The sequence below is a fragment of the Hydra viridissima genome, unplaced genomic scaffold (genome assembly GCF_058129835.1).
Source record: "Hydra viridissima isolate aposymbiotic clone 2 unplaced genomic scaffold, HvirCarnegie_v1 scaffold_7, whole genome shotgun sequence".
NCBI classification, from domain to species: Eukaryota; Metazoa; Cnidaria; class Hydrozoa; order Anthoathecata; family Hydridae; genus Hydra; species Hydra viridissima.
The window spans coordinates 7,876,036-7,893,810 of NW_028324306.1; the positions used below are offsets into that span (position 1 = coordinate 7,876,036).

Consider the following 17,775-nt stretch of genomic DNA (forward strand, 5'->3'; position numbering starts at 1 on the left):
ACAAAAACTTTTAAATTTGTAGATTATATACAAAATATCTATTATATACACAATAATTTGTAGACTTTATTAAACACAATAATTTGTAGACGTTATTTAAAAATTTTTGCAATCCATATGATCAATTATAACTTTTATTGTTAGTTAATACTCAAATAATACTTTAAAGATCTAAAAAATCATTAAGTTTGATTTTAAGTTACCAACAGTTAATAATTTGTACAACTAATTAAAAAAAACCACGTGTATTGGGGGCCGACGATACATTATAACTGGTTTTAGATAAACTAAATTTGTAGTTAAAAGTATACGCAACGTTTCGTACCCATTTAACTCGTACGCGGGTTTGTGCTAAACGTTCGGTTAAATGTTGCGCACAAGTTCAGTTCTTAACCTCAATATCCCTAAATTCTTTGATCCAAAAGAGATCTCTACATATTCTAGTAATAGTGAAGATAATATTTAATTTAAAAGAAATGAGTTGTTTTCGTAACTTTTGTCGATTATATCAAAAAAGGTTTCTCAGTACACATTTACTTAATACCGATTTATCTAAATTTTTAAGAGTACAAGAGCAGAATTAAATTTTTTGGAATGTAATTGAAAACCCACAGTGGTCCACTTTTTCTACTTTGAAAAAAAAAAGATGTCAGAAAGCAATAGGCAAAACACCAGTATGTAATGAAATGGATGCAAATGTGAAAGTTTGCTAAACCTCTGGGTGATCCCGTATAGTTCCCAAACGTTCTGTGTAGTCTTCAATTATAGGTTATTAACATAGGTTATATTGTAGGTTAGAATTTATAGGTTAACAACGAATAAACACATCCAAAAAAACTTAATCAGTTAAAAGCACTTCAAATTAAAAAATGTTTTTATATAGGACCGGATTAAGGCGTTATTGGTGCGGCATATTTTATTTAACTCGACTTTAACATAATAACAAATAAAAAGTGTAAAATAACATTTTATTTAATTAACTTGTTACGATAGAAAAATTATTTCAGTAAATCTCCGTTTTATTTAATCGAATGTTTTTCTACTTTACTTAGTAACAAAGTCTGTGATACCTTCTCAAAACTACTTTGATGTAACAAATGTTTCTATACTTTACATAGAAACCGTCTGTCCCCGGCTTTTATACTGATCCAAATGCATTGATGTTCTTAATTTCAAAACGTTCAATCAAATCAAATTGTTTTTGAAATCACAGAATCCAGGGGGTTAATATTTGTTATTTTGGGGAATAAAAAAAAAACAATATATACTTTTATATCCTATTTAAAAGCAGTAATTTTGTAATTCTTTAATTTACACATTTTCCTTTTATATTGTTGATATGCTCTAAAATTTGACCCATATTTCACAAATTAGGTACCCCACCCTATAGAAATAAGAAACAAAGCAATAAAAATAACAGAAACAAATTGGCTTAATGCATCAATTTTACAAATAGTTGTCTCGCTTTGAAGCTACATGCATATACTAAGCTCTTACAAAAGGCTTTAAAAACATAGGCGTCGTTTTATTGAAAACTGTTTAAGAAATCGATTCTTCCTTGGATCCCCCACTAATGAACTCTGTCTTTGTACATACTGAACCTGTTTTTGTTAAAAAAATGCACAGATCCTTTTTTTCTTTGAAAATTGGGTTCAATTTTTTTCGCTTTTATCAGCTTTCAACCTTCATTCCTATTAAATAACGAGGAGTAGTATACTAAAAAATGTTTTTTTCTAGCACATGTAGCATAATCTCAAATAAAAATAAATAATAAGTAAAAAATAAAGCTCAAAAAAAAGACATGATCAGTGTTTGTAGCCCTATACTTTATCTTTGTTGTTCTCACGATTTCCCCAGTTTTTTGGCTTCTTCCTGGTTCACAAAATAGTTTTTATCAAACTATGAGTTCTATCCTAAAAAATGATTTTTGTTAAAAATTTGATTTTCTGAAAGTTTATCATTACTGACTGCGCCCTGTTAACAAAAACCGATCCAACTGTTCCAATGAGACAATATATTTATTAACTCTGAAAACTCGACTACAGCTTTGATATGTTTTGTTATACTGAGTTAACACCACACTGAACATAGAACATTTGCAAAAACATCGAACGAAATCTACTCTCAAACGCTCAACAGTTAAACATTCAATCCAGTTTTGTTTTGTAGCATGACCCTAAGCACACTGCACGAAGTACTAAACAATTGTTTTAAGAAAACTTCAAAATTTGAAGATTTATAGTTCCCATGAACATATTTTGATATTTAAAACTGTGCACAAAATGCTCATAACGCATAAATGCATATTCTGGATAGCGCCGATTATGCAATTTTAAAATTTGATCTGATTTGTACTTTACATTTGACGGAGTATTTTACATGTCAGTAGAATAAAATCTGTTATTTCCAGGTAGGGTCATGGCACCCCCCCCCCTACCGCGACTAACTTCAAAAAAAACTTTTAACTTCAAAACTTCTTAACTCCAAAACCAGAAACAGATTTTTATTTAGGGTTTTCGAATCAATATTTTATATTCAGTTATTAACTAAATTATAGATTTCGAATTTGAGTAAAGTTATTTTTTTAAGGTGGCTTCACAGGAAATGTTTTTTTTTTAGTAAAATAACTTAAATCTGTTCTAAAATCAGTTTTATAAATTCAATTTAATGAAAATAACAATAAAATATAAATGCTTATTGAAAAAAAAAAAAAAAAAGAGGACTTTATTTATAAAAAACGCATAAAAAAGCATATATTTATTTATTTTTCAAAACATGATTAAATCAGAATGGCTAATTAAAACAACTCGCAACTTTGCAATATTATTATCTGATATATGAGGTAGAGGATGAACTAAGATCAATATATAAAAACAAAAACATTTCTTTTAAGTCCCTAAAAACTGAAAATTGACTAATTTTTAGAGGGTAGGGTTCAAAAAAAGACTTAGCAATCAATAAATATTCATTCAATTATCAAGATTCTAGTTCATTCTCTACATATATATGTATTGGACAATTAGGGAAATTTTGAAGGTGTAAGCATTTTTTAATGTTGAGATATCGTGTTTTGAGTTTATAAATTATGTTAAAATCTTCATTTTTAGATATAAGGCAAATAAGTTAAAAAAGTTTTAAAAACATCCCTTTTTGTAGCTATTTTTTGATAATTGTTCTTGATCTTTATCAATCCAACCTTTCCTAATTCCTCTCAACTCTTTTCTTCTTTTTTTTTTTTTTGGTTGTCCTTTTTTCACCATATTCTGTAACCGCTTTCGGTCTTTTTTTACTGAACTGGTTATTGTATTTTTTCCAAAGTCTAGATTTAAATGTTTAAATACACGATAAATACCAGATGAACCTTCATTAAAAGAAAGAACTGCTGAGTTTACTCCCATTTCAAGAACATCTGTCTTTACATAAACATTTTTAGGACATCGGGACCAGATGATATTATTTAGTCCTTCATTACAATTTTGAGTTTGCCCATGAAGACATTTTTTCAATAAACTGTCATTACTCAATTCATCAAAGTCTTTTTTAATAATTTCATAAATCCATTCAGGCAAGTTTAATTTAGGAGAATAGTTTTCATCTGCATCTGCATTTTTACTTTTTTTCCACTTGCACCAGCTATCTGGACCAATTGGGCAAAGAATATGTGGATGAGATTTGTCTTCAAAATCTGTATAATGGCGCAAAACAGCTTTTATGTTTTTTTTCATTTGATACACTTTCTGTTCATCAGTTAAATTTTGTTTTGCAGCTGTTTGCCTGATAGCAATACCAAAAGCATTCTGTAATGTATTTACACTTGCTTCAGTTAATCTCCCTTTTCCAGACAATTTTTTATTGCCGTATGACACTTTGCGTCGACTTCTCAAACGTGAACCTATTCTTTTTTGAACGTGTCCAACACATTCTAATTTTTCAGGCGTAATACTAAAAACATCATATGGTTTGCTTGCAACAACATCATTAAAAGATAGTATTTGTAAATTAAACCATATTTCAAGAGAGAACGAGAGAATATATCAACTGCACCAGCACTCTCCATGGCTCCTGAGGACCTAGTATGATTAAGACTACATTTGTGCTTTGCTTTCCATGTTTCATAAGCTGCAGAACCTTTATTATTTGCCCAAATTTGACAACCTCTACAATATTTACTCAGTACTTGTGTATCTAAACATTTTCCTCCACATATGGCTGTAACAACGCCATTTAATGAAGAGTGGCCTCGTGTTTGCCAAGAACCATCAATAGCAACTTGGACAAGTGCTTCTCCAGAGTTAAGTTTTTCTTTTGACTCTTGCTTAACATTAAAAGCAGCCTCATTCATTGATTGTTCTGAAGCAACTTTGTACGCTTCTTTAACGGTTTTACTTATATTGTCAAAAGCATTTACAGTTAAACATGACATGTTCATAAGTCGTGAAAAATTAACCATTGGTTGGTGTCCTCTTCCAATTTCACGGAATCCAATTACCATTCTCAGGTTAACATCAAACATGTTTCTACCTTTTTTATCATTTTTAACAATGTTTGAAGTAAAATTACTGTATGTAAAAGAACATTGTGCATTTGTACATGTTAAAATAAGTTTATGGGAGAAACCCATTCTGCTAGAATAATCATCTGTGATGTTAACTTTACTTTTACAATCAGGACATGCACTAACCAAATCAAATAACTGTTTGATAAAAATAAAATTAACAAGAAGAAAATAATCATTTGTGTTGGCATTACTTGTATCTTCGACATCAAACTTTAACTTTTTAGAACTGATACATGAAACATTTTCAGACAAGTTACCAGTTACATTCGTATCTTTAATACATTTGGTGTGCTTGTTACCACTAAATTTTCTCTTCTTAGATCTTGAAGTATTCTTATAATTACCCATTATATATTTAATTTATTAATCTAAAAAAATATTTCAAGTAAACATTGTATCAACACAACTTGTGTTAGTATAATGGTGTTGTCACAAGAAGTAATTAAATGATCGTGAAATGATGCAATTTTAATAAGTGGAACGATTTTATTTTTAAAACTGAACATGGTTAGCCTCTAAACTAAATCTTTTATAATTGCAGAACACGAAAACATACCAAAAGAGTGGTTAAACAAAAGTTTTCATACTGCTTTTTTCCGTTGCTATAGGCGTTGCTAAGGAAGCTACTTTATATCATACCTGCAAAATGCAAAATTGTTGCTTAAAAAATTAAAATTATTAAAAAATAATTGTACCATCATTTTCAGCATTGTTAAAAGTCTCAAAAATCATGTTTTTCAATTTTTTTTTTTTTTTTTGATTTTACACCTTTTATTTCCTGTGAAGCCACCTTAACGTTATTTTTAATTTTTTGTAAGAGCTAGTACGTTTCTTCACCTACCGTGATAAAGCACCACCTACCGTAATCGATTCTCCATCTACCGTGTATGAAAAAAATCGTATATTTTAATTTTAGTTTTATATACTTAAATTAAGAAACAAATAGGGGAGAGCGGAGTTGGTTGTCACACTTTTTACAGTTTAGACTGCGTAGCTTTTATTTTTCATCAAATCAATGCCAAACTTTGCACAAAAGTAGTTAAACTATTTCCTGTAACTATTAGAATATTTTTATGACATTGAGTGAAATATTTTTTGCTGTATAATCATTTATCAAAGACCTCTTCCGTGTGACAACCAACCCCAACCACGGGGTTGGTTGTCACATACTATGGGGCTGGTTGTCACATTTCTTGGTATGTTTTGATTATATTTAAAACTGTTGGGGCTGGTTGTCACATTTCTTGGTATGTTTTGATTATATTTAAAAATAGAGAGCTTTATAAGACACAAGGTAGGCCACCATATTTTGCAGAGATGATTCGGTATGCATTACTTCTAAGATATACTTCTATGCAGGCATACAAACTGTTACTTAAAAAGGGAACTTTTTAAGTACCATTGATATCTTTGTTAAATAAAGTTCAACAAGGAGGTGTTGATTCTTTAAAGGTTTTAAAACTTCTACGTGAAAAGGAAAAACTTCTTGTGATTGTATTATGATGTTAGATGAAATGTATTTACAAAAAGCAGCACAATATCAGGGAGGAGAGTGTGTTGGTGCTGACAAAGAAGGCAATTTTTACAAAGGAATAGTTGCATTCATGATAATTTTGGAATTGCTTGAACAATATAAGGACTAAAAGAATCAGTTTCTTATATTGTTCAAGCAATTCCAGAAGTCACATTTTCTGGAAAATCACAAAAAATAGCTGAAAACCTTGAAAACCTAATAGTATCATACTGAAACTGCTTTTTATAAATCATATAAATGCGTCAATCGTAAATAATAAAGAAAAAAATTGTATAGTATCATACTGAAACTGCTTTTTATAAATCATATAAATGCGTCAATCGTAAATAATAAAGAAAAAAATTGTATAGTATCATACTGAAACTGCTTTTTATAAATCATATAAATGCGTCAATCGTAAATAATAAAGAAAAAAATTGTATAGTATCATACTGAAACTGCTTTTTATAAATCATATAAATGCGTCAATCGTAAATAATAAAGAAAAAAATTGTATAGTATCATACTGAAACTGCTTTTTATAAATCATATAAATGCGTCAATCGTAAATAATAAAGAAAAAAAAAATGGAATTATGATACTATAATTACAACAAAAAAAAAATTAATAAAACACCACATATTCCAAAAAGGTGTAAAATTTTCTCCTTTTATTTTCCATACTTTTTTAGATGATTCATTGTTGCTCTTATAATTTTCAGTATTAAAAGATTTTAAGTGCTTGGCATTCATAGCAGTTTTTTTAATTCAAACAAAAAATCTGAACATTGAACCTAATTTGTTGTATTACATAAACATAACTCTTAGTTTACTGTATGTACCTAATTTTGTAAGGAACCCAGTTTTCAATAAATCACTAACTGCTAAAAAGTATGGAAAAAAATAAATACATAAAAAACATAACGTAACATAACGTAAAAAATTCCATATTAAAAGAAAAAATTTTTTTTTTAACCGAATGTTGATAATGAAAAACAAATGAACTAATTTAAGTAATTAAGAAAAGGAACTTACACATTTTTTAAAAAAGTTAGTTGTTAAAAGTTATTAAAAATACAGAAAGTTAATAAGGTAAACTAAAAAGGTAAAAAAGGTAAACTTTTCAGTATGATTTGAAAAAGCTTTTAAAAATCTAACAACAACAAGCTGAATTTTTTTTCTTTACATAAATTTCCTCCATACTTTACCAATTTGCGGACCTGTAACGTAAAAAATTCCATATTAAAAGAAAAACTTTTTTTTTTAACCGAATGTTGATAATGAAAAACAAATGAAGTTTTTATTGTAGCAATGTCTGCGAATATTATTATAGCAATGTCTGCGAAGCTGGTATGGAAGAAATTCCGCAAATCATTGGTGGAATTAATGTCGACGATACGCCCGTTGTCGTTGAATTTGATGAATCAAAATGGAACATGCTTTTTATAAATCATATAAATGCGTCAATCGTAAATAATAAAGAAAAAAAAAATGGAATTATGATACTATTGATTTTATGGATTCACTGTGCCTGGTATAGTGGCAGAAAATCATTCCACTAATGTTAATGCATTCTCATCATTAGTTACAATGTTCAATTCTAAATTAAAATATTTTATAAATCACCCACAGAATTATGGAAAGAAGACTTATTTGTTTTATGATAGTGTGCATTTAGTCAAAAACTTTAGAAATAAGTTACTAAACGGAAAAAAATTTGAATTTTCAGATTTTAAATATCACAATGCAAATATCAATATTGATTGTCCATCAGGATATATTAGGTGGGATGATTTATGCAAGATTTACATTAATGATAATGGACTAAAAGGTAAACTTAGAAAAGCTCCTAAACTTACATTTGAAGATTTACCTAAAAATAATAAGCAAAGTGTGCCACTTGCATTAGGACTGAATTAGAAAGATGTTTCTAATTTTTTAACTATTTTTAACACTTGGTGGATAATTGCTAATTCTAAACAAACATTTTCACCTAATATTATTGGCAATGCTATTGTATCAGGAGACATGAAAATGACATTTTCCCAAGCTCTGGCTGATTGGATTGATCAGTGGTCTCTTTCAACTGCATTCACCCTCACAAATCAAACTGCATCAGCATTTGTAGTCACTCTACGTGCTCAAGCAGTGCTTGTTGAAAAACTGTTGAATGATGGATAAGATTATGTATAGACAGCTCATTTATAAAGTGACCCAATTGAGAGACGTTTCTTACAATACAGGCAAATGAGTGGGGGCAGATTTCTTGTAAGTTTAAGAGAAGTTTTAAATTCAGAAAGAATTTTGTCATGTCGTTCCTTAATTAAAGAGCATATAAACTTTTGGGAAGAAAATCTACTACCAGATGCTCATCCTTCATTAACTATACTTGATGAACTGTTTAATAATCGAAGTGAGGAAATTATGGAAAGTTCTCTTGATTGTTATAGTCAAGAAGTTGCAATAACTATAGCAGGCTATGTTGCAAAAAAATTATCAAAAAGGTCTAAATGTGAAAACTGCAAAGCATATTTGAAAGCTGGGGACTGCGATCTTGAAAATAACTTTTATCTATCTCTGTTATCACGTGGTGGACTATTTGTTCCATCCAAACAGCTTGCAGAATTTGTTTGTAGTGTATTTGCCATTTTGGAATTTATTGAGAATGAAAATTTCATCTTTATCAATTCCTGTAATTAAGTCATCAACATACATGGTACATAAATATGCACCAAAAAGCAAATTTGTTTGTGAGAATCTGAAAGTTGGGAAATTATGTTTTCAACAAAAGTTCTTGTCAATGTTTTTTTTAACAACAAACAAAAAATATCAAAGGATTTCCTTTGCAATGATAACTTAAAAACATTTCAAAAGAGATAAAGAAAAAAATAAAGTTAAAATTGGAAATATAAGCTGTATGTTATGCAAGTTTGTATAGCATTTGTTTATATACTTTATTAAAATTTACCTTCTGTTTGAGTTCTTTGAATTATTTCTTGAAATTTTTCTTATAGTTTAAGAATATACATGAATATAGACATATATTATAGACAAATATAATATACATAGATATAAATGTACTTTGATTTGAATAATTTTTGTGACAGTTAATTTTGGTATTTTAGCAATGACTACAAATCTCCAACAAATATTACACAAATGTCTTCAAATCTTTGATAACTAATATATCTTGAATAAATATATAATAATAAACAGCGATTGTCACTTTTATATTGAAGAAATATAAGTAGATAATTAAGGTTTGAACAGATATTTGGTGCAGCCATTTTTTGAACAGAAATCGGCCTCTTAATTTCCCCCTCAAAAATGTGAGATATACGGCCATGACAGCTTGTTTTATTTTAGATTTTTCTTGTTTTTCTTTTTCTTTCAATTCTTTTTTTTTACAGCAGCTTTATTTTTACGTTCAATTTTTTTGATATCCTCTTCTTCCTTTGCATTTTCTTTAGTTATTTGAATCTCTAATAATTTGGATGAAATTACAACGCTCGGTAATCGTTCAACTTGTTTAAGCCTTTTTTTCGTGATTGGTTGTTTTGGCCATAAAAGAAAGTCGTGTGATGGATTTACATCTTTTATTATTTGTTTATTTGAATCTGTTGGATCTGTTGCTGATTTACTTTTACCGGATTCATGAATAATTACGCTTTTTCCGAATTCGCTAACATTACTAGACATGATTTCATTTTGCGTACTGCTAATATCTAAATACAATTCTTTATCGATTTCATTATTTGTTACATTACAGGGTGCGGCAGCGATTCGCGAACTTTTTAGAACATTTTTCAAAATCAATTTTTAAAGCACTAAAAAATTAAATATACGGAATATTAATAGGAGAAAAGTTGAAGATAAATACTTTTCCTACCTTAACATTCAATTAGGTTTTCTTTTTTTTTGATCACTGTCTCAAGCCTAGGGCGGAAGGACTGGCAGGTGCTTATTATACATTCCTTTGAAATTGATTTCATAGCACGGGTAATTGATGACTTTAATGACTTGACACTTGAGTGGGTCTTTTTGCAAGCCTTACTCTCAACTACGCTCCATATACTATAGTTATGGGGATTCAGGTCAGGGCTGGATGGTGGCCAAAAGTGTTTGGGCCAGAAATTAATCATATTGTCCTGAAGATACTGTTGAGTTTTTTCTGGACCTATGACAAGGTGCATTGTCCTGTTGAAAAGTGTAATTGCTTTCTGGGAATGTCTTCTTCGGTAATGGCACCACATAGCGTTTTAATAAGCTAATATACACATCAGAGGTAACTTTTTCTTTCTCTTTGATATAGATTGGTGGACATTTCTCTCCATTGGAAGCGATGATTCCTAGCATCATGATGGACTGAGGGTACTTGGTGTGATACACAGGTGGTGCTTTGCCACTCTTCTGCACAATTAATCTGTTATTACACCTATCTGTCACACAGTCAATGCTAAAATGTTTTTTATCTGAGAAAACATTACCTGTTGACGAAGCCTGGCTTTTTAGCTGACTCAGAAGTTTCTTTGATCGCTTCAATCTTAAAGTTTTTAGTCTTTCTGTCAAAAGTTGACATGAAGGTTGGGCCACACTGACTTTTCCAAGTGTTTTAAGAGTTCTTCTGACTGTCCTCTCATCAATATTGAACAACTTTGCTGTCTTTCTAATGGATACAGTAGGATTCTTTTCAACATGCTTTTTAAGCTTTTCTGTAAACTTTTTATAAACTTTTTTTTGTTCACTGGAGATGGCATTTTGGCTTTCTCAGCTCTGTCACGTTTTTTCACTTTGTAAAATGTAGTTTTAGACACTCCAGAAACACGAATCACTTCACGTGCAGGTAAACCCACGTGAATCAAATTTAAAGCTTCGGTTGTTTTGGCTTCCATTGTAAAACTTTTAACTAAAATGTTTTTTATTCACAATTTTGTTAAAATCTAAGACGGTTATTGAACATTAATCAACAAAATTAAATTGCGGAAGTATTTTATTTACATCACAAAACCTAGCCAAAAATGAGTTCGCGAATCGCTGCCGCACCCTGTATTGTTGGCTTTTATTAAATTTATGGTTTGTTTGGAGCTATTGTTAAATTTAAGTATTTTCAAAAAATTGAATTATTCTCTGAAGTCAGTTTTTCCTCCCCATTCTTTATTTCCAGTTTTTTCAAGCTGGAGAAATACTTCAGGTGCAACGTTATTTTCAAATATGTTTCCCACATTATTATGGCTTGAAAGATTAGTTTCATTATTATCAATTGTAGAATTCAATTTAACACGTTGAATTACTTTTTTATAACCAACATTGTTCGCATTAAATGGGAATATTCCTGTCGACCTAAATCCGTTAATAACATTTTTTTTCATATTTGGATCTATAACAAAATTATTCAACAACATTGGTACATTTTCTCTGCGAATTTCATTAAAATCGTTATCCAATTTAAATTGCCGACAAATGTTCTGCCTTTTTTTTTTCATAGGCCCGAAAACTGACACATATAATGGTTGTAAGATGTGTGTAGCATTAGGAAACAATGAAATCAAATGAATTCTTTCCGAAGAGCAATACATGCTGAGCTCTTTAGACAGATGCGAGCGATGTCTATCCATGAACATATATATTGGTAATTGTGTATTAATAGATTTCAAATATGGTTCTAACACATTTTTGAAGTACTCATAAAAGCATTCGACAGTCATCCAGCCACTGTTACTTTTACCAAGTCCCCAACCTGGTGGTGCAGCAGCAGCAATGTTTTTTGGCATTCGAGCATACTTACACAATGTTGATGATGATGCAAATTCACCATTTGCATTTACGCAAAATAGAGTTGTAAGGTTTTCCTTATTGCCGTTATTGCATTCTTCAAAAACATTTCTTCCTCTAATGCCAATTACTTTTCCAGTTTTTGGTGCTAACTCAAAACCAATTTCGTCTAAGTTAAAAACACGAGATGGATCATTAAGGTATTGCGCATCATCGTCTAATAATTCATACATCTCATTAAACCATTTTCTTATCGATGCTTCAGTTATAAGACCTCTAGCTCTCCTAATATGCTTTGCTCGTTTTTGCAATAATTCCTTATGACGGCGCATAAATTTGTAAAAGCAGTTTTTACTTGGGATATCATCTTTAAATGGTGCTTTTATACCTCCCCCTTTAACTATTTTTTGTACTGCCTTAATATCTTTTTTGTTATCGCAAATCCCATGTTAGCGCACTGCATTAACCAAGCACCCAATTCGTTCTCTATTTCTTCTCCAAGATATGATTTAATGCTTAAATGGTTTTTCAAGGAGAAAACTTCACAAAATAAAACACGTCCGAAAAAATATTTTTATAAACGGTAAGTGCTAACTATTAAAACTAGCAATAAGCAACCCGTAAAACGGGTTATGGTCGGTCTGTTAATTTATAGTGGCTGTATTCCACAATTTAAAGTTGCGAAACCATAACTAATACCCTTCTAGAAAAACACCTTCAAATTTAAAAAATTAAACCATCTGTAAAGTTAAAATAAAAATGCGGAGGTAAAATAATTTTCCAATTATTTAATATTGAGTAATTTACCATTGACATAGGTCATATCAGTGTTAGGCAGAACCATTTTCCTCGATATTACCAAGTTCAACGCAATACGTTTTTAGTTACTGACTCAAAATAATAACACTTCATAATGCTTTAAATTGACGAAAAAGTGAAGCTAAATTTTTGTGATATTTTTTATAACATGAACTTTAATTTATAAGATTAATATAAAGCGAACGTTAATTATACATGAATTATTAACTTTTTGGTATCCCCTTGATACATGTTTCTTTAAAAAAGGAAACTGTCTTTAAAACGTTAAGTTCTCTTCAATATTTTGACACTAATAAAGGACCTCCCTTCCCCGTTTTTGCCGTTTTACCTTAATGGTGGTCAGGAGAATATTTTTATTAAGAGTAGTCAAGTTTTTGATGAAGACCTTTTACCAGAATACCGAAATGTAAAACAATGATTTACGTGTATAAGAATTTTTTCTTTTTAATATTTATAAGAATTTAACATATATAAGAATTTTTTCTTTCCTCAAAAGTGTTGCAAATGCAAACTAAGCTAATTAATTAGTTAAAAACCTTATAAAATTTAAGTAACTCGATATTTGAAAAATGCGCTAAACTACAATATTAACCACCAAATTACGTACAGCAAATTATTAGGCTTAAAATAGAGAAAACTTTAAAAAAAATTGAACTAATTGCATACATTTATATCATTTTAACTGACCAAAATTTACAATAAAAGGTAATCAGGTTTTTTTTATAAATCGTATAAATGCGTCAATCGTAAATCTTAAAGAAAAAAAAAAAAGGAATTATAATACCATAACAAAAAAAAAAACCAAAAAACCAAAAAAAACCAAAAAAAAAAAAAACACCACATAAAAACTGAAAATCGATGTACCTATTTATAGTAACCCATTTTGACATGGCAGTTAATATACATTTATCGAAAATGTAACAATAAAATCTGTTTCGAAGTACAAAAGGAAGGATTAACAATACTATAAAAAAAAAAAAAAAAAAAAAATCAAATTAAGATATAAATTGCATTTTTAGCATAATGTTGTCTTGGCTTTCAGTAAATAAATAAAAGCAGTAAGTTCCAATAATGAAACTACCTATTATTCATTTTTTACAATAGTCACCAACATGAAGGTGTCTATTGTTAAAAATGAATACCAACAAAACAAACAACACATAACAATAGAATATTTACATCCTTGATCCTAAAATCCAGTGAAGATAACGAACCAAATTAAAATATGAAAGGCAAAATTAGAAAACAAATTTAAAGTATTTATCTTTTATATTTATATTTATCTTTTTACTAAACATATAAATACATAAAAGTATATTTGTTTTTATGTTCAATATTAGTTATTCAATTACTTCAAATTTAGGACATGAAAACACCCTAGACTTAAAGATCAAGGTTGCATACTCTCATACACATTACGCTAAACATTAAGAGACATTATTATGTGTTTTGAGAATAATTAAAAAAGGCTACACAACACAACCTAGCTCCAAAGCAGTAACTCCGCCTGGCACTAAATGCTGCCAAGTCACAACTCTGCTATAAGTACATCGCTTGGCTGGCAAGGTTATCAATCTTGCTCAACATAATGCCAAATCACACCACTTTGAAAACATGGAAACAACATAATTTAAACATATATACAACTATAAACAAATATGGTTTTATATAACACATTTGATTAATAATCTTTTCAATTTGATGAAGAGTAGCTTGTTCAGCTATTAGAAGTGGGACTGAGTGGTGAATGAAATCTTCCATCATAAAAAATTTGTATGTATTCCAGAGATGTAAAGGATTGTCAGGTTCACAAAAGGTCAAAATAATTGAAAACAACTGTCTAATTTTCTTTGGCATGTCTTAAAACCGCCTCAGAAAGAGTATTCTGCCATTCAGTGTCATCTTGCAACAGACCTTTCAAATCACATGCTACACAAAACGTTTCAAGGACAATACCATTAACAGTATGCACATCCTCCCAAGATGTTGCTCCTTTTGCTTGCAAAAGTAACAGTCTAAGAAAAAACTATTCTCCAGTTGGATTAACTTTATACATTCTTACTATCACCTTATTACCACCCCTTTTTCTAACCTTCCATTTACAATGTTTATCATCAAATATAAAGTGATAAGGAATGTCTACATACGAATAGCAATATGCTCTTTCATTTTCAGTATTTAACTTAAACCATGCCATTAGGTGCATATCACGCTGAGCTGCACGATCTAAAGCCATATGTTCTGCTTCTTCTCTAAAATACATTAATTGATTTTCAGGTAGATGTTTACCAAGTCACAGCACTTTAAAAACACAGAAAGAACATAGTATAAACATATGTACAAACTATAAGCACAATAAATGTGTTTAAATATGTATATAAGGTTAAATATATACTAATACTAAAATAAATAAATACCTTATATACATATTTAAACACATTTTTAAAACAATTATGTAACACATTAACACATACACAAACAGTAAAAAAACACTTTACATTATTATAAAAACACATTGATAAAACAACTATAAAGCACTTATTACCAAATACACATACATATCAAAAAAGCATATATGCAAACAATAAACGTGTGCAAACAAAAATTCTAAAAATGATGCAAGAAAATTTAAAAAGATACAAAATATATATTTACAAACAATTCACTTTACCTTCTTTTTTTTCTCATAAGAACTGTAATCTTCATAACAGCATTTAACCTTTACATACAATAACATGTCACATGCATTGTCAGTGTTGGCACAAAATTTTAATTTTTTTTTTCTTAATTTTCTAAAAAAGAACAAAAATAGTTGATAGCATCACAGAAATTTCAAAGTAAAAATAACAATTTTATGGAAACAGCAATAGTATAACTTTAAATAACATCCATACCCCTATTTTCCTTCTAAAATATAAAATAATAAAAATAAAACTGCTAAAAGAAAAACTAAAACAAACAAAATCTAAACGATTTAAAAAATTAAAATCCTTTCTACTTTAAATCCTTTCTACTTTATCTAATAAAAGTTTTAATCCTTTCTACTTTATCTGATAAAAATGTATATATAACTATTTCATATACTTACTTCAATTATAATATGATATATAATTGATTAAGATGATTCTTTATGTAATATATCTAAACTAATAATTAAATTCCAAAAGGAAAAAAATTTTAACTCGCTCAAAAGATCTTTCTCCAATGGCCGCGTGCATTTGAAGAACGCGCTCTACCAAAGCCTAGTAACTAATTCAAAGCCTAGTAACTAATGACGAAACGACGTTAAACATTAAACATTAAACGTTAAACGTTAAACGTTAAACGTTTCTGTGCTAATTATATTAAGATTTTCGTAATCACCTACCGTGTAAATCATTAAACAATGTTTTAAAATATTTAATGTTTTTACAACTATTTTAAAATTTTATCGAAAAAATTATACAAATTTTAAACCATAAAAAAAACTAGGCAAACTTTTTTTTTACTGCCAAAGATTTTCTTAAGAAAGCAATAAAAAATCATTTGCAGGTAAAAAAACATCTCAAATGTTTAAAAATCTTTTTAAAAATATATTATTAGTGAAATAAGTTAGTTTTGTATAAAACAATACTAAAAAAATAAATTAAAAAAAAAAAACATAAAAAGTTTACTGATTTTTTCAAAAACCACGGTAGGTGCTTCTTCACGGTAGGGAGTGCCATGACCCTATATCAAAACCTGACAATGAAAAGTACTTTTCGTCATCAACAATGATGAAGCTGTGATTTCTAGACTTGATTTCCGACGCTTGGTATTTATTCTGCTTGTTTTTCATTGATTTTTGGTGCACGTTGTCGCAGTATTTTAAAACTTTTTAAAAACTTTTTTAAAATACTGCGACAACGTGCACCAAAAGTATTTTAAAGTTTTTTTTCAAATTTTGCTAAATATATGTTTTTGACACGTTTACTTTAGAAGCCAACCTTCTTTGGCTCATCCAACCAGGTTTTCATCAAAGTTTTTCAATTTTAGTAGCTCTTTCTTATCCAATTTCGCTGGGTGAACTATTGTAGATCACTTTTGAACTACGGTAGATCACTTTTGAAATGTTGTATTTTGCGATAAATTTTTAATCGTGGAACACCTACAAGTGAAAGTGTTTAACACTTTTACTTGTAGGTGTTCCACGATTCTTTCATTCGTCAAGTATAGAGTAGATGCGTAGTCCAACATCAGCTTAATTTTCCTTACAGTAAATCATTGAAATGTGTTAAGCATATCTTGGATGAAACTTAAACTGGTTACAAATCGATGAAAAAAATTTTAATTCAATTTTTTAATTCCAGCTTTAAAATGCTTTTTTTTTAAACATACATTTTGTCCCCGTAACCCGACCGACCATTAAAATGCACAATTTATCACGGTTTGCAGTGCTGGGCAAAATACTTTTTAAAAGTATTTGAAATAAAAATAAAATAGTCTACCTAAAAAGTATTTGAAATGAAAATAAAAATAAAATACAAGGAAAGTATTTCAAATAAAAATACATTATAAAACTATTTTAAATACAAAATACAAAATACTGGAATTGTAGCGACTCGAATCGTACATCACAACTTTATTGACATAATTTAACCTTTAAATCAATATTTATTGGCCTTTAAAAGTAACAGTTTTTCGAGTGTTGCATCACTAAGACAGTTCCTTCGTGGCGTCTGAATTTGTCCAGCGGTGCTAAATAACCGCTCAACAGGTGCGGATGAAGGTAAGGTCGTATTGTACCTCACAAATATGTGTTTTATAACTTCATATTTTGCCAAGATTTTAAAATCCGTACCAGAGTCGCTTAAGTACGATAAACATTCGTTGTTGGCTGTTGTTTGTTCTGCAATGTTAATTTCGCTAAACGAGAAAAAATCATCACTCATGCCAATGCCACTAGCTGATTGAGTACCTGGAAGTGGGTCAGGGTCAGAAATAGTATTAGCTCTGTCCAACAACTGTTGTTGCTGAGACTTAGCTGCACGAACGAAGAGATCACGACAGAAATCTTTTTTATCACCCGGAACCCATCTCATTTTGAAGTAGGGATGCGATACTGCTGCAACTATCCTGCTGGTATTATGTTCAGA

At 29.4% G+C, this 17,775-nt stretch overlaps 1 protein-coding gene across 2 annotated transcripts; it reads right to left on the reverse strand.

Moving 5' to 3' along the window:
* Positions 1–12,821: 12,821 nt before the first annotated feature.
* LOC149885963 (uncharacterized) lies at positions 12,822–15,885 on the reverse strand. Of its 2 annotated transcripts, XM_090094425.1 has the most exons (5): positions 15,750–15,885; positions 15,333–15,453; positions 14,809–14,913; positions 13,526–13,625; positions 12,822–13,413 (listed from the first exon to the last, which is right to left on the reverse strand). In XM_090094425.1, exons 2-4 carry the CDS (start codon positions 15,365–15,367, stop codon positions 13,568–13,570), a joined length of 198 nt encoding a protein of 65 aa, XP_089950551.1. In that variant the 5' UTR covers positions 15,368–15,453; positions 15,750–15,885; the 3' UTR covers positions 12,822–13,413; positions 13,526–13,567. The 2 variants fall into 2 exon arrangements, with proteins under 2 accessions (XP_089950551.1, XP_089950550.1); XM_090094424.1 differs by lacking the exons at positions 12,822–13,413; positions 13,526–13,625; positions 15,750–15,885 and adding an exon at positions 14,051–14,676 and having other exon boundaries at positions 15,333–15,465.
* Between the last annotated feature and the right edge of the window lie 1,890 nt (positions 15,886–17,775).